This window comes from Raphanus sativus, chromosome 3 (genome assembly GCF_000801105.2).
Source record: "Raphanus sativus cultivar WK10039 chromosome 3, ASM80110v3, whole genome shotgun sequence".
Taxonomy (NCBI): domain Eukaryota; kingdom Viridiplantae; phylum Streptophyta; class Magnoliopsida; order Brassicales; family Brassicaceae; genus Raphanus; species Raphanus sativus.
In genome coordinates, this window is record NC_079513.1 from 20151656 (window position 1) to 20169638 (window position 17983).

The window sequence follows — 17983 nt, forward strand, 5'->3', positions numbered from 1 at the left end:
GCTGTTTAGTAATAGGATCAGTCTAACTGAGGAATCATCTACCTGGCAGGTGTGTTAATGTTCGTGATAGTATTCAAAATGAGCAAGATGGTCCACTGCTTAAAGGAAGCTAGTTATTTGTTCAAGGTCAATCTCTAGAACTATTGTATCTGACAAAGTAGATCAGACAAAACCAAGTATTACTGTATTAGATAACTGAAAGAAAAACAAAGTAGAAGTTATATGACAAGGATGACAAGTTAGTTTAGATAACCAAGTATTCTTTTTAGGCCCATTTAACATAACAAGTTATATACTAAAGGAAATTGCCCTTAGAGTTCTGGTAATTAGATTTGAGCCAAAAACTAGGGTTTTTGTAATTTTCGCTGTGGTATTGGACGATAGTTGATCCATGACTACACCACTTCCGGAAGACCTTATCATTGACATCTTAGCTCGTGTACCAAGATGTAACTATCCAAAACTTTCCCTCGTTTGCAAGCACTTCCGATCACTTATTGCATCGCCTAATCTCTTCGCTGTACGATCATTGTTGGGATGCACGGAACTCTGTCTCTATGTTCTCCTTTACAACATGGAAACACGCAGAGATGAAGGTTGGTCTATTCTCCGCCAGAAAACCAAAGACAGTTCCCGCTTGGTCCGTATCCCTTCGCTTCCTGTCGCGCAACACTATGCCGCAATGGGCTCGAAGATATACGTGTTTGATAGGACTAAAGATGACGGTGTGACTACTACAAATGTGTTAAGCATCGACTGTAGATATCACACGGTGCAACCTCTCCCGAGCTTTGACGCGAGCGTGTATACTACAGTCGCTGACGTCATCAGTGGGAAAATCTACGTACTTGGATATCGTAACACTAGCTCGAATAAGCTGATGGTGGTGTTAAATACAGAAACAGAAACGTGGGAGCTTGTGAGGACAATGGCAGACACGAGGGGTTATTACACGTGGTCATCTAGTTTTGTGATGATGGATGGTAAGATGTATATGATAAGTCCTGATGGCATCTATGTTTATGACCCGAAGGAAAGTAGATGGGAAACGGATCACGAGAAGCTGGAGTTCTGGGTGAATAAAGGGTGCGTCCTTGATGATGTGTTTTACTGCTATGATTATGTGAACTCTTTAAGAACGTATGATCCAAAGCAAAGGCGCTGGGGAGTGGTGAAAGGTGTGGAACAACTGTTGGCTGAGACGAAATCGCGTTCATCATATTCATGGAGTCGGATAGTGGGTTACGGTCGAAAGCTAGCTTTGTTTTTTTCTAAAGAAGAAGTGACGAGAGAGATATGGTGTGCGGAGATTTCACTGGAAAGACAAGGAGAAGGGATTTGGGGTAAAGTTGAGTGGTGTCATCAGGTTATGGTTGCTGGAAATTTTATCGGCAGCAAATGTGTTGCTGTTATGGTTTGATTCATGAACTCTCATATTTGCATATTTTCTTAGTTAAAAAAATGCTACATTTGGTTCTCTGTTTTAGTTTTTGTTTTGAAATATTCATTTTATGTAACTGATTTAGGAGAATTTTTATTATTCTTGTGTTAATGGTTTCTGAAATCTTATTTCATTGCTATCATGGAGAAAGATATTTTGAAATTTTGAGTCTTACTTTATAGTAGTAGGATCGGAAACATGTACTTGGAAGGTGTGTTAATGGCTGTGATAGTATCCAAAGTGAATAAGACGGTCCAATGCTAGTAGTCTAAGAACAAGATCAGTCTAACCAAGGAAACATATACTTGGTAAGGTGTGTTAACTATTGTATCTGATAAAGTAGATTCATATACTAAAGAGTGGTCTTTCTTTCTTCTTCTTTTTTCTTCAAATAGATACCAATCCTAATACTGTACATGGCTGTGTATCTGAACACCATGTTGTTTTACACTATTCATTTAAAACGTGACGTTGTTTGAACTCTTCAAAAAACGGCAAGCAGTTAAAATTAGAAAATCGCCGGAGCTTTTTATCTACCCTGCGGTTCTATAACGAAAGAAAGAGGCCACACAGCTTTTCTTCATATGGCAGCAGTCTCGTTTCTACGCTACTCAGTTCCTTCGCGGGTGTTCTCGTATCCGACCCGACTCATCCGGGTCACACCCACTTTCCCACGATTCTCTTCCTCCGCCGCGTCTACTTCCTCCCCCGATAAATGGGAATCGTATCGGAAGAAGAAAGTCGTCATCCGAATTGGGTACGTGGGCACCGATTACAGAGGCCTACAGATTCAAAGAGACGACCCTTCTCTCAAAAGTAATAAAAAGTCTCAACCTTTATCTCTCAAAAAGCTTAAACCCTAAGTTTCACATTATAAAGTTTCGACCTTTATCACTAGACAGTGAACCTCAGCTTAAACCCTAAGTTCTTTGTACTAGTTCCGGCAAAACCCAATCAATATGTGTTGATTAAGAGACCCTCTTTGTAATGTAGCTATTGAAGGTGAACTGGAGGTTGCTATATACAAGGCTGGTGGGATTCTAGATAGTAACTATGGTGATCTTCACAAGATTGGTTGGGCTAGAAGTAGCCGTACTGATAAAGGAGTAATCTTTTTTTTTTTTCTCTCTATTTTTGTTCCACAAATTTGATGATAATCTTCTAATTGCATATGTGTGTGTGTTGTTGTTGTAGGTTCATTCTCTGGCAACGACGATATCATTGAAGATGGAGATACCTGAGACTGCGTGGAAGGATGATCCTCACGGCACTCTTCTTGCTAAATCCATTAGCAAACATCTTCCTGACAACATTCGAGTCTTCAGCGTTTTGCCCTCACAAAGGTATGATTCTAATGCTTGAAAGAGTTGGAGGAAAGATGTATTATTGAAAAGCTTTGCCGTATTTGTAGGAGATTTGATCCACGAAGGGAGTGTACGCTTAGGATGTATTCTTACCTCCTTCCTGTTGATGTTATTGGGGTCAAGAATAGCTTTACTTCAGATGAGATTGACCATCACCTTTCAGATTTTAATGATATTTTGAAACAGTTCGAGGTTAGAGAGATATGCCATTTGTTTTTTTAGTTTCAGAAACTTTTTTCTTACAGTTCTTTTGCTTCATTGGTAGGGTGACTATCCTTTCCATAACTATACACAACGGTCAAAGTACAGAAGGAAAGCACAACATAAGATAACACAAAGAAACGGACGCCCTCCAAAGAAACCAAAATCAATCCAAGCATCAGAGTCAGAGCTTACAGAGGAAAACAACAGAGAAAATGAAGAAGAAAAAGTTGAAGTTGAAGAAGAAGAAGAGGAAGCAGATGGTGTAGAATCTAATGAAGATGTTGCTGATTCTCAGGCTTACATTCGTGCAAAATGGCTACATGAGCCAGACGAAACGGATAAGCTGAGTGCAGCTCATTTCAGAAAAGTGTTCCGATGCAGTTGCGGGAACCTGGAGAGTTCACTTGGATTCGGCTTTGTTGAGATCTCCATATGGGGAGAATCGTTCATGCTACATCAGATACGGAAGATGATTGGAACAGCTGTGGCGGTGAAGAGAGAGCTGCTTCCAAGAGACATCATAAAACTATCTCTGAACAAGTTCACAAGAATAGTATTGCCTCTGGCTCCATCCGAAGTACTGATCCTGAGGGGGAACAGCTTCGAAGTGCCTAAAGCGCCCGGGAATTTCAGGAGGAGGCCGGAGATAAAAGCAATGGGGCAGTCAGAAGAAGTGGAGAGAGAAGTGGAGGGGTTTTACAGAGGGGTGATGGTTCCACAGGTGAGTAGATTCTTGGACTCAGAGGAAGCTCCGTGGAAAGAGTGGCTTGAGCATTTGGAGAGGAACGATGGTATGATTGATGAGCAATTGGAAGATGTGAGAAGAGGTTGGGAGGAGTGGAAAGCAAAGCCAAGGGTTATGACGAGGAGGACAGAAGGTGGTGATAAAGAGTTTGGTTCTGTTTCAGTAGCTGTTCATGAAGCTCTGCATTAGTCTCACATTTATATTTTAGACCGAAGTTATGTTGAGGATTATTGTTTGATTCACATTGGCTCTCACTGTTTCAACACGATGTTAAACTTTTTTTTTTGTTCTTTTGAGGATGGCACTATAAATTTACTAGGCACTAGATGTGTACCAGCTTAGTCTATTCAACTGACAAAAGAACACCTTAGTTCGAACTTTGCTTGGGAATAGATTCAATTTTCTTCTTAATTATGTATTGATTATATATTATGTATTTTATTTTTTAATTAGGATTATAGTTTTCTGGATTGTAGTTTTTCATTTTTTGCTAATCATAGATTAATTATATTTTGTTGATTTTAACAAAAAAAAAAAATTTTGGTTTCTACGAAAGGAGTTCTGTTCTATCATGTCCTAGTCCGAGCAATAAAAGTTTGGATTTGGCCTTTGGGTAAACATTTTAAAATCATCTGAAATATTAAAATGTTACTGATGGTTTATAAATGGTAACAAGTTTTTGTCAAAAAATGGATAACAAGTTACACCTACACCTTCCATATTTTAAGCTTTGATTAACTTGAAAATATCACCATAAACTTAAAGCGTCTTGTTTCAAATATTAAAAATGATTTCGTATCATTTGTCCTAAAATGTGGCTACATATCTCTGTTAAGTAGGTTTGGTGTATAATTAATCAAGGTTGTGTATCGAAATAAAGTAAGGGACACGCACCACAAATAAATGATCCGATGTGTATGCCATGCCTAATTTAGATTTTTTTTTTAGTTGTCCTGAAATTGGCAGATACAGACCTATTTCCCTGGCGTCATACTTGACGCCACGCTTACGTCAGATTAGTCTTGTTTGTATCATTAAATTACCAATATAAATATCACAATCACTTAAGTAGGGAAGGAAGCAAGGAGTAAATGTTGATGATGACATGACCATGCACATGAAGACGCGTAACTTAACCTATTCACTGAATCTTCCTTGTTAGCTTAATTTGCTTTGTTATGTTTCTCTCAATCACACTCTTCGGTTTTCTTTCAATGACATACAGTGTATGTCATACACTCTTCGTCTTGAAACTAACTTTGACGATGCAGCAAATCTTCATTATAAATTGTCGTTTTCAAGATCATTAAAATTGAATTTTCGGAATTTATTGACTTCTCATACGATAAGTTCGAGAACATTCTTTCAAAGTATTTTCTTTCCATCCTTCGAAAAAGGTCTTTTACCTTTGATTTTAGAAAATTGTCATTTGTTTAAAATTAAAATGTGGTTCGCCCAGTCGATCCAGGTTAACTGCGAGAGGATTATGTTAGAACAACTGTTTTTGATTAATTAAATTTCTAATTTATGATAAAACCAAAATATATAATTTCTATGTACTATAGTTAAAAATGTGTGGTGTTTTAAAACTTATTTTGTGAAAACTGATTGGTTCGTGTTCATCTATTTTAAGTTATGATTTTATAGATTTGAGATTTTAACTCGTTCATTCGAGATGAGTTGAGCATGATAAGTTTTTTTTTTCTTCTTTTTTGGGTTGAATGTCAAATAGATTAACGTTTTCAAATTTTACAGAGTTGTTGGTAGACACCTAATTACAGAGTTCTTTTTTTTTTTTTTCAAAAAAAAAAGAAGAAGAGGAACAATAGATAACAGAGTAAGCGTAAAGCTGAGCAAGAGCAAGATAGAGAAGACAACTAACTATAAGGAGATAGATACAAAGCAGAAGTAAAGCTCCAGCAGAGAAGGAGAACTTGATGAAGAGGTCCCGCAAAATAGAAGCCTGTCAAGCATCAATCGATCAACCACAACAATAACAGCATTCTCAGAATTACTTTGTTGAGAATGATGTTTTTGCTTAAAACGAAACTCGTGTATTTTCAAAGGATCCTCATCTTCTGGGAAAGCTTGATAAGTTGTTATCAAACTGAGCCACTGCTTTGTTGTAAAAAAACAAAAAAGATAAAACTGAACCATAACTAGAAAGGCAATCTATGCATGTAATCCAAACTGGATAGGTTGGACTTGGATAGACTGTTTAATCTCATAGATTTTTTTTATCATTCATGTATTCTCAATGACAATATGTGAATTAATGCACTGATATAAAGGAAACATGATATTTGAATCTTGGAGTTTAGTTGAAGATGGACTAGTATGGTTGAAAACAGTAGCAAATGGAACTAAAATGGTAGAAAATAAGCGTAAATTATTGGTCGAGTGAATTAAAAATGGAAATACTTACTAACAGAAATATTCGAGCCCCATTATACACCAACCAATTATTTAGTGCACTAAAAGATGTTCGTATATGTTGTCAAGAAATTGTTGATATAGTCCCTACTACAAGTTCAAATTACAGAGACTAGCTTTTTCTAACCCCATCATATATGTTGTCAAGACAGTGTTTTCTTTTTCTTGAGAAAATCAAGAAAATGTTTATACGTGAAATTTGTCTCTCCTCCTTAGAAGGCCTTCTATGAATAATATATATGGTGTTGAAAAAAAAGTACCTACTACAAGACGCTCCTAGTAAGTGGTCATATTAAAGATCTTATGCAATTTGTTTACTTATTAAAGACATTCTCCCGAGTTTAGACTACAAATGATCAAAATTGTGCATAGTATAATAAGAATACAACGGAAAAGACCTTTCTCTCTCATCTCATCTGCTTTCTCTCCCGACTTCTCATTATCAGATAAGCTTTTGGGTCCGACGTCTCCGGCGCGTGCGAGCGCGTTCTCCGGCGTCGGCTCCCCCTTCCTCCTCCCTTTACTCTTTTCTCTTTGCTCGTCCGGGATCTATCCCTCTCTGCTGCTTTGCTTTTGGTTCTGGCTCCGGAGGTTCCTTTGGGTTAGGCTCCGCTCGAGAGGATGCTTGGCCTGTCGTGAGCTTGCTGGTGTTTGGAGTTGTGGCGCAGTGGGTGTTGGGTTGGGTCTTGGAGGAGTCGGATTTTAGGGACAGTCAAGTGGATCTTTGCCCTTGCGAGACGACAGTTCGACGAGGAGGTTTTCGAGGCTTCGTTTTTCAGATCTGGTTGTAGATCCGGTGGTCTACTTATCCTTGGTTTGTGGCGGAGTGGTGGTGGTCGTGAGACTCTGTCTTGTTCTCGGTGTCGAGGAAGGACAAGCCTCGTGTGACCTTTGCCGTGGGTGTTTTGGAGGTTGGTCTACTCGAAAGCGGGCTTAGCCGGCGGTGTTGGCGCGTGTTAGCCCCTCCGGTGGTGGTCCGTAGTGGTTCGGATTGTCGCGGTGTCGGTGAGGTCGTCAATGGCCTATCTGAGGCGACATTTCGAGTCCTCACCCATTCCTCTTTCCTCTTCCGGTTCCTTGTCTCCAGTCATGCCGTAGAAGCTCGTCGACAAGCTTCTCGGTGTTTAAGCTCTTGTCTTTCATTGTTTGTTCGGAGTCGTTGTCACCGGCTCTGTTTCCTGTCCGCAAGAGGTTTCCGTTCTCCGGTTCTCGGAGGCGGCGTTGGGCTTGGCATTAGAGGCTCGCGTGGTTTGTGGGTTTTCTTTTGCTTTGGTGACTCCTAATGGTGATTCAACGCATCCCGATGCTTCAGCCTTCCCTTGGCGGGTTCGAAGTAGTGTTGTTTCAGTTTCTTTTGCAGGTTCAGAGCTTTATTGGTTTCAGGGTGTTACGGTAGTCTCGTCCCGTCTTTTTGCTCTCCGATTTGGGCTTCTTAGACCTTTGGGTCTTTTAGGCTTAGTTCGGTTATGGCGCTTGTGGGGTTGTACAGCGGGATTGGAGCATTTTTCCGATGGTATGTCTTCCACTCCCTTCTTCATTAGCGTTATGTGCTTCACGGTGGTGACGATTATAAGCTTCGGCGAGTTCATCGAAACCTAGCTACTCCAGAAACGACGCGGGGACTCCCGGCATCCTCGGTAACGAGGAGAACCTCACTTCTTCGTGGTTTTCGTTAATGGTTGAGAACATGATTCGATTTCTAGGTTTATTAAAAACACTCTAGCGGAATGTGCCGGGTTTAGTGGGTGGGCGAAGCTAGTTGTTGTAATATATAGGCATGGAAGCTTTTGTTCGAGTCGAGTTTGTAATCGAAACTAAATCCCGTTTTTACGGATGATTATAATATATTTTTATTAAAAAAAAAAAAAAAAAAAAAAATAATAATAAGAATACATTAGATCTTGTTCAAAGTTGTGATACTATAATTGTCGGGCCTCCTCAATGACCACGTAGTGTATCATTTATTGTAAGTTGTTCCGTGGAGTTAACCATTAGCCATGACGACAAAATCAAAAGATTGAGATATTATTCTATTTCTTGATTTTTGAAAGTTAAACATGTCTTTCCTAGTCAAAAAAAGAAGTTAAACATGCCTTAATTTTTAAAATCTGTAACTCTTTTTATTGTTCAACTAAAATCTGTAACTATTTCTCTTTTTATTGGGGTTGATTGGTACTAATTAAGTGCTATAAAGCTTTTTTACAATCAAAATTATTTCTAAAAATCTTAAATGTTTTCTAATTATACTTTATAAGGATTCTTTAAAAGTACATATTTTTCTTTTCTATCTGTTTTTCTTTTCTGTAAAAGCAAAATATATAGAACACTTATTTTTAACTACTAATATGGTTTTAATAAATTACTAATTTTATTTTAATAAACACTTAATTTAACCGTCAAAATTTCAACATCCAAATTCTCATTTGCCATAATTCTAAAATCAAAGCATAAAACAAATATCATTACCAATCAATCTTAAATCTTTCAAACAGACCGTAAAAAAATCTTACATCAAAAATATTTATAACCAAAACAAAAAAAAATCTACATTGCAATATATATATATAAAACTACAGCTCTTTCAACAGAGCCGGTCTAGATATACTTTGGGCTAAATCTTTTTTACAAAAATGGATGGATAACTTAATAACTAAAACACAAAAACTAATAGATACCTAATTGGTCGAACTTTCTACCTCTCTGCAAGTAAACTTCTAACATGATTTTTTTTTTTTTAAACTTCTAACATGATATTACCAATTAAATTGGATTAACAACTTATTTCCACACCAGAACTTCGTTGGTTTTTATTAACTGTGGATATTTCGTATCTATGAAAAATCTCAATTAACTCCCCAAGAAAGATAAAACCCATAGATAGATCATATTTTCCGGTATTCAAATAGAATATAAACAATGAAAGTATATCAGTGTAGCCATATCATTGACTACATGATAGAATGTAGTATTGGACCTTTAAACCCGGGGTTTTTACCAATTTGAAACTCACCTCTCAGTAGACCATCATAACAGGGTTGCAATTCATATTATTAGAATAAAAATCAGTACCATTAACCAACCTAAATGCTACAAAACGAGTATCGTAATAACGCATTAATTAAAATAAATTATTTTCACGTAAAAGTGTCATACATTTCAGTAATAGTGAATATAATGCTTCACTGCATATGATAAATATAGGTACGAAGCTCAAATCTTAAATATTGGTTAGTCGTAAATCATGCATGTTTTCAAGCGATATGCTCCTATAATATATCATTAGCGAGGATATATTCCTTTAGAATATCCGTACTGTCACTGACTTTTCATTCTACTATAAATACTACCATCTACATTATCTAATATTTTGAGCTTGAGGCTATTTGAAGCCAGCTTAACTCCCATCTACACTGCATATCTGTCTAACTTTATATCATCCATTTCTAGGTTAACGAATTTATGACATTTACTATCATAAAAATCAATAATATGTCTGATGTCAAACTTTTCAAAACAGGTTGGAGATATATCACCAATATTATCAGAACATGAAGAAGCGTCTTATCTTACTGTTATTGATAGTTCAAGAGGAACAGAGACGAATAGAACGCCAAAGAAGTGAATCTCTGTACGTTCTTTTTTCCTTTACTTTCATTAGAAATGTTGGGAGCTGTAAAGCAATCAATAAAAATAATCATATCATACAAAATATGTGTTTGTTGTATAAACTAATGCATCTAAATCCATTAGTTAAAAATCAACTTAATATTGTTGATCCGTATTTTCAACAATGCTCATACAACCTACAGCCATCATTTCCTTTTTAGGAGTCTATTTCAAGCAATGCCTTTAAACTCTTCTGAAATAAACTAGAAACGAATCAGTATACACATGGACATCAGTCATAATTTTACAATTAGTTATGTTCTTTTTTTTTGTAAATTAGTTTTGTTCTATTAGTATGTTTCAAGCATAATGTATAGCATTAACCCGAAGCTTAATTATAGAACTCATATTCTATCACAGAAAAATGAAAAAAATAATAAAAATTTAAAACACAAATATAAAAATTAAATTTTTAGGGAAAAATGTATACCAAAAATATACCCGCCCTTTTAAAGGCGGGTCAAAATCTAGTTGGACCTTTAAACCCGGGGTTTTTACCAATTTGAAACTCACCTCTCAGTAGACCATCATAACAGGGTTGCAATTCATATTATTAGAATAAAAATCAGTACCATTAACCAACCTAAATGCTACAAAACGAGTATCGTAATAACGCATTAATTAAAATAAATTATTTTCACGTAAAAGTGTCATACATTTCAGTAATAGTGAATATAATGCTTCACTGCATATGATAAATATAGGTACGAAGCTCAAATCTTAAATATTGGTTAGTCGTAAATCATGCATGTCTTCATCTCGACCATATATATTTGTTTAGGTGGCCTTCTCGTGGTTGAGTACGTTCTCGTCGTCTCTCTCTCAGAAAATGTTTAAACTGACGTCTAGTAATCACATACTAATAAAAGATATGTGGACATAGAGTAATACAAATAATCTGATTTAGGTGAGAGTCTATTGATTAGTGTTGGGGTCCCATAAAAAAAAGTTCACATCAGAATTTATCACTTGAATAACAGCCGCATGATCAAGATTCTTGGACCCACGTTCGAACCAGCAAACATCAACTACGCACCAACAGAATATTATGTTGGGATATATTAATTGGACTCACCCGAAAATTGCTATTGTCATATTTACCACTTATATTCAAGCAAAGTCGTTTTAAATTCTTCAGCGTTAATAAATGATCTTACACTAATCTAGCAAAACATTGAATTTAATATCAAACAACTTATAAAAAAGTGGATCTTAAATAAAACTTCGATCTTTACATCGTTATGTAATATCTCTACCTATTTTTTACTGCACGTTACTATACAAAAAATCTACTTCCTCACCATCAGTGTAACACAAAACGCATAACTGTACAAACAAAAATTTCGTTTGGAACCACAAGAAAAGATTCGTTTGATGAAGTGAAAGCCTGCGTGAATTTGTTGTGTTTCTTTTCCTACGACTTCTGCGAGTAGAACTTGCGATTCCGTAGATATAAAACGGCAGCAAGAACGGCGGCCACAGAACTAAGCATTGCCCAAAAGATCAAAGTGGTTTGAAAGCAGTACATCCCGTAACACTTTCCGTCAAAACGTCCGTCGAAGGCAGCTCCATCGCGGTAGCCTTTAGCGGCAAATAAACCAAAAGTGAAAGAACCAATGGGAATGCTTCCGACAACAATGTTGTGGTTAACTCCAAAGTGTTTTGTCCCAAAAAGCTCTGCAGTCATTGTGACGGAGAGAGAAGTCAATGCTCCGGAGAATACACCGATCATCGCCGTGCTGATGTAGAGAGCGATGTCGGAGTCAATGAGGAGGAGTAAAAACGAACCAACCATTGCTACCAGTGAGACCGCCATAGAAACCGGGCATGATGGCATGTATCTGTTCCTATAATAAATAAATAAATAAAAGAATAATATTAGAATAAATTCCGAGAAATTAGGGAAAACAATCATAAAATTCTGGTCGATTTGTCGAAGGTTGTTCGATGAATTAGACCAAACACGTAGATGCAAGGAATGCAACGTCTATGATAATTGTACGTGCTAGGTCAACGTAGTTGTATTATTATGGAATAATAATTGATTTATGTTTTAAATTAGTAATTTATTATTCCCCAGGGTAAAAGGTAAAAAGTACCTAGAGAGGAAGTAGTCGAGTAACGAAGGAAGCAAGCGGCCGAAAAACCCGAACGAGGACGAGAGCGCGACCAAGGAACTGGTCGCGGGGCAGCCACGAGACTCAGCGATCTGACCAAGATTGTTCATAAACACTAGCCCGACCGTTGGACCAAACAAATAAAGTCCAAAATATGTCCAAAAATCAAGTTTCTTCCATAGTTTTGTCCACTCGACCTCTTCTTTAACCCCAACTATCGCCTTCTCATCATCATCATCATCATCATCATCATCATCATCATCAAACTCCTCTTCCTCTCTCTTCTCATCGTCTTCAAAAGGAGCTTCAAAGTCACATACCTTTTGCTGACTTCTTCTACAAGACACAAGCTCTCCGAGCCTAACTCCAAATGGAATAGCCAGAGGAGCAAGAAGAAACAAAACAATGCCCACGAGTACTAAAACCGCGGGAGCAGGGAGAAGACTCGTAGCCACGGCGTAAATCCCCGTGGCTATAGTCACGGCGAACAGAAAGATAAAACCCGCTTTAACATCCCGAGACGAATACGACGTCGTCGCTTTCGCTTCTCTCATCAGCATAGGAGCCGTCACGACGCAGCCGGCCAAAGGAACGAGAGAGTTGAGCAAAAGATAACCTGAAGCGGCTTCGCGCTGAGACGAGTAGAAGAACGCGTGGACTATGTCCGTGTATATTTTCCCGCTCAAACCTTGATAACTTGCCGTGATCCCCACGGCGACTTGACGGTTCACCGGAAAGCTTTTTATCGCGACGATGTAACAAGCCGTGTTGATCCAGCAGATGCTGTTTCCGGCCAAGAAACTCAGCCCCCAGATCTGGTAGAACGACAAGGTGAACATCTTTTTGACGATGGAGAGGTACTGAAGACCGTAGCCGGCGAAGCCTAAGGAGCCTCCGGCGAGAAGGACAAGAGGGAGAGGAAGGTGGACGGCGGCGATACCGGAGATAAAGCCTAGGACCTTTCCAGCGTCGGAGGCGAAAGAGAGGTAGTTGAGTTTAAACTGAGAGATGGAGAGAAACTCTTTGAGCTGTGAAGAGTAAGCAGGGAAGCTCAAGTTGGTACCGTTGATAGATTGAAGCCAGAGAAGAGCGACGAGGCTGAACCACCGGAGAACGTTGGGAGACATGTTCCTTGAGACTTGAGAGAGTGCTTAAAGGCGGGTGGAAAAAAATAGAGATGGTGTATAGTTAGAAGATCACTCGTTGAGGGGGTTTGTATTTATAATTGATGGGGGGGGGGGGGGGGGAATCAGGTATTTTATAATTTTTATCGGGGGAGTTAGTGTTGTAGTAATGAGAAGGAAGGTGTGGTTAGTTTTGTAATCAAGAAACAATAAAGAAGAGAGGAAATTGGAGGGTAACTAATGCTGATGTTGCCTTTTAATTTCTTACCAAACCTTCCTTGTAAAATGTTTTAAAGTCCTGTGTTAGTATTTAACATTTGCAAAAACTATTTAAATCATTTTAAAAATCTCCGTTTATTATTTTATTCATTTTAAAATAAAGATTTCTTTAGAAAAAAATAAAAAAAAAATTAAAATACTTTTGAAGTGATTATTTATAGTTAAAAAGGAATGAATATAAGTACTTATATGGAACTTGAAAAATTACGGAAGGCAAATTTATGTAAATCACTTTAGATTCTTTTTTTCTTTCTTTTTAGATTCTTAAAAATCTCTTTAAGAAATTCTAAGATTTGAATATAACCAAACAAATCACTTTAGACTTCAATTTTGTTTGAACTTTCTTTTAGTCTAACAATCATCTATGGTTTAATAATTTTCTTACACAATGAAAATAAAAATAAAATAACCATGAGAGTAATCAGAATCGTCTCCGTATATAAGGAAAAATGAATAGTCTTTTGAGCAAATTTTCAAGAGTTTGAACCAAGTGAAGAAATAAGTTAAGTGAGGAAAGAATTGAAATAAAAGTAGGAGCAAACATCTTTTACAAGAATCAAAATTAAGGTAAAAGAAATATCTTGTGAAATGAAAACTATTTTGAGTCTATGTATTGAAAATATCATGTCCTCGTTTTCTATCTTACATCTTGTTTTTATAAATCGATATCACGTTTCATGTTTCCATTTATTCCGCTTGAGTTGGCATTTATTGGCATACTTCTACGGGTTTTGGAGCACACTATTGTCCTTACGAACAAGTTGTTGCTTCATTCGGGATTTACATATGGTCTGAACGTGTGGGCTTGACAATGTCATTCATTTAGCAGCTCTTTTAGCAGCTCAACTTCACTTTGCTCCAATTAAACTTTTTTTTTTGATAAACTATATCTACTGATACAATATATCCCGAGAAGAATGCATTTAGTGCTATAGAATGGAATATTCCAAAAACGTATTACACTGCCGATCCAAATTTGGAATACCTTTCGACTAATGTCCGGGATGGACAATCATTTGTTACGGTCCATCATGTAAATTATATGGACCGAAATCTAAATATAAATTGACTAAGTAATGATAATTTAGTTCTCAAAAGGATTATATAATTTGTTTTGTTTATAATAATTTTTTTTCTTACATAATTCTATGAGATAGTGCCTTTTTTAAGAAATCCAAACGTTTCGGTTTCTCTTTACTTCAATCTTTGTTAATGGTTTTGTTTTCCTTCTAATGGCATATGAAACCTTTCGTAAGTGGTTGGAATTTACATTTTCGGAAGAGCATCATATTGATCTCTGTTATGAATGTGCAACTTCAGAGGCGATTGAGTTTAGCTCTCAGAATAAGGTGAGAATTCTGTAAGAATTCCTCATTGTTTGTATGGTGTCTATGAGTTGTATTTCAAATATTGCAGACTTCAATTTAGTGAAATGATGGATATTCTATATATGTATATTTGTAAGTAATAAAAAACGGGCATACACCCACAACACAAATTTGTTGAGATAGATGATTGCTTTCATTTTTTTCTCTTAGCTACATGCTAAGTACAATCCACGTTCATTTTCAGCCATCTTTTGAAAAAAAAAAAAGAAGCCAATTGGTCTCCCATTACATTACAAACAAACAAAAACAAACTTAGTCATGAATAAATGAAAAGAACAGAAAATAGGAGAGTTAGAGAGGTTACTAATTAGTTAGAAAGCCTATCTAGGGAAAACATTAGGCGTGAGTGTTACTAGAGGAAATATATAATTAGATATAGGGCCTAATTAGATATGAATCTAGTTTTTTCATTGAACTACATGTTTAAATATAACGCTTCTTTTTTTTTGTCAACCGCTTCTATCGAGTCGGCATCTAACACTTCATGTCCTTAAGAGAGAAATTTACATAAACGTCACTGCGTAGTTACATTTCCCCTTAAAGATGGAAATCCTCTATATATTATTTGGAAATATTTTTAAAAATATGAACTTCATTTTTATAAGAATTATAAAACCACTCCATCTTATATGGCGAGTTTTTAAGAGGTCAAAAATCTTATGTGTCAGTCTTAGAGGAGATTTGAGCAAACCATAATATTAAAATATTCAATGATTTTTTGGTTACTGAAAAATTTACGAGAATATGTAATTCATTTATCTTGGTCCGATGTGCATTAAATTAATCGTGTATTACAAAGACTACATATACTTTAAAATAAACAAACTCTCAATATGATTCTCTCCAAGTCGCAAACGGTTCAATACATTTACAGAAGATATATTATCAAAATTTACACAGACCGAGCTCATCCTTGATTCATATAGTATTTTTTTTTTTGCTAAAAGACTCAGATAGTTAAGTTTAACCCAAATTTTATTGTTTGTATGAAATACAGAAAATCACTTATGGAATGGTCGAGTGTTATCTCACGAGAATGAGAAGAGAAAACAATTAGATAAATGAAGATGATATATTGCGTATTATCAAATACCAAAAAATCTTTGATCTAACACGGATTCACGATGATACAAAACAAAATATATTACCTATGGAACCTTTTTATTAGAATTGCTTTTCAAAGTTACATGAGTTTAAACGCATTACAAAAGTTGAATTAAAAAAAATCAAATTTACAAAAACTAGGTTTAAATTGGTAAAGCTTGAACCAAAATTCTATTGACAAAATCAAATTCCAATTGACCTTCATAAGACGTTGCAGTGATAAAAAAAAAATCTTTGGCATGCTATACAAGTTTCTTTCCTTTTATATGAATATTCCTTATAAGGTGCAATAAAGATAAGAATATTTTAAATTTCTATTGGTATACAGAATCATATATTCATAATTTTGCAAACAAGCATATAACGATATAACACATATGGGTGGGTGGGCAAAAAAAACGAACTGAGCTAACCAAACTAAAATCGATGTAAACCAAACAAAAGTCTAATATCAAATAGTTCGGTTTAAGATTTTTCCAACCCTGACCAACTGAACCGAACTGGGTTAAATATAAACTAATGTACTTTTATTATTATTTAAATTAAATATACTAGAAATATATAATATGCTAAAATCCTAAGATTATAAAAAAAAAATCCTAAGACTAAATCATTGTTAACGATGTTAGTTTTTTAATTTTCTATTTACTTTAGTTAATATTAGTTTGATTGTATTCTTATAAACTTGGTTTTTAAGGTTTTGTTTCATTTTTATATTAGATTTAACTTACATAGTTTATTTTTAAGAGGTAATATTAACGATGTTTTATTATTTTTTATTTACTTTAATTAACTTTGATTCGATTGTGTTCTTATAAACTTTTTGCGTCTTTTTAAGGTTTATGTTTCAGATTTATATTGAATTTAGTTTACATAATTTATTTTTTATAATCAGCAACATGATGATTTCATGACCATACGTTTATGTTTAAAACATAATTTTTCTTTAGAAAACTAAACTAGGAGAACCTCATTGAATTGAACGAAACAAGAAGTGGCAAAAATGACTTACTGTATTCCAACGGGAACTACTCTAAATCAAGCTGAATACTAATTAATTGAAAGTGAAAAGAAACACAAATCAACCAAAATAAAAAACTGAACCTAATACAATCAAAATGAACCGAAACCGATCCAAACCAAACTGATTATGGTTTACTTTAGTTGAAAATATTTTAGAACCAAATTAACCAAACTGAACCGATAAAATGACTGAAGTACCTATCTCTTAACATGAAATAATTCATAACACTATACAGTGAAACCTCTATAAATTAATAATTTCAGGACTACACCAAAACTATAATTTTATATTAATTTATAGAGATTATTAATTTATCGATATAATAATTGAACCAAAAACTCAATTTGGAACTATAAAAGTATATTAATTTATAGATATTTTTAGTGTATATTAATTTATCGAATATTAATTTAAAGAGATTAAACTGTATAATCAGATTATGGAAATATAGATTATATTAACATAATCTGGTTTTTCAAAAATTTATAATATAAAATTTACATATATATGCGCAGATCCCAACCTAGTAGATATTAAAAACTCTTATACTGCATTGCACGTGAGGAGTTGTAACTCTGTTCCAAACATGAAGAAAGGTTAATTTTCAAGAAAAAAACATGTAGAAAAAAATGACTAGTAAAAGAATGAATTTGTGGAACTAAAATAAATAGATACTAGGAATGGAATACAACAGAAAATAGAATTGAATTCATTCCATTCATTCATGATCAAATTTGTTATGGAATGATTCTCTTTATATTTTTTTCTATTTAGTTTTGGAATTGATGGAATGAGCATTCCATTTATGTCAAATGATGAAAAAAATTATGGAATTAATGGAATAAGTCATTCCACACCATCCAAAAATCAACAATCCAGTTGAAGCCAAGATTCGTGACATCATAAACCAATCTCATTAGGTTTTAATCTTTTTGTATATTTATGTTAGTATAGCCGGAAGTGCTTAATTATGTTCAAGATAACATAAACATCATCAGTGAGCTTCGCTACCAAACAATCTCGCAAACACCAATTACAAAATGCAGTATTCAACTTCTACAGAAGACATTGGAACTTTCTAGATTTCTAAGAAT

General features: G+C 35.3%; 3 protein-coding genes across 3 annotated transcripts; 2 read left to right on the forward strand and 1 right to left on the reverse strand.

Moving 5' to 3' along the window:
• Nucleotides 1-336: 336 nt before the first annotated feature.
• Nucleotides 337-1472, forward strand: LOC108844138 (F-box/kelch-repeat protein At4g38940-like). The gene has a single exon (XM_057005554.1). The coding sequence runs from the start codon at nucleotides 392-394 to the stop codon at nucleotides 1418-1420; it is 1029 nt and encodes a 342-aa protein (XP_056861534.1). The 5' UTR covers nucleotides 337-391; the 3' UTR covers nucleotides 1421-1472.
• A 514-nt stretch (nucleotides 1473-1986) lies between these two features.
• On the forward strand, nucleotides 1987-4045 carry LOC130509201 (putative tRNA pseudouridine synthase). Its single transcript, XM_057004938.1, has 5 exons — nucleotides 1987-2257; nucleotides 2435-2547; nucleotides 2636-2784; nucleotides 2853-2997; nucleotides 3071-4045. Exons 1-5 carry the CDS (start codon nucleotides 2026-2028, stop codon nucleotides 3941-3943), a joined length of 1512 nt encoding a protein of 503 aa, XP_056860918.1. The 5' UTR covers nucleotides 1987-2025; the 3' UTR covers nucleotides 3944-4045.
• A 7021-nt stretch (nucleotides 4046-11066) lies between these two features.
• LOC108846400 (protein NUCLEAR FUSION DEFECTIVE 4) lies at nucleotides 11067-13166 on the reverse strand. The gene is made up of 2 exons (XM_018619628.2): nucleotides 11953-13166; nucleotides 11067-11700 (listed from the first exon to the last, which is right to left on the reverse strand). The coding sequence occupies exons 1-2, from the start codon at nucleotides 13095-13097 to the stop codon at nucleotides 11268-11270; spliced, it is 1578 nt and encodes a 525-aa protein (XP_018475130.1). The 5' UTR covers nucleotides 13098-13166; the 3' UTR covers nucleotides 11067-11267.
• Nucleotides 13167-17983: the final 4817 nt, after the last annotated feature.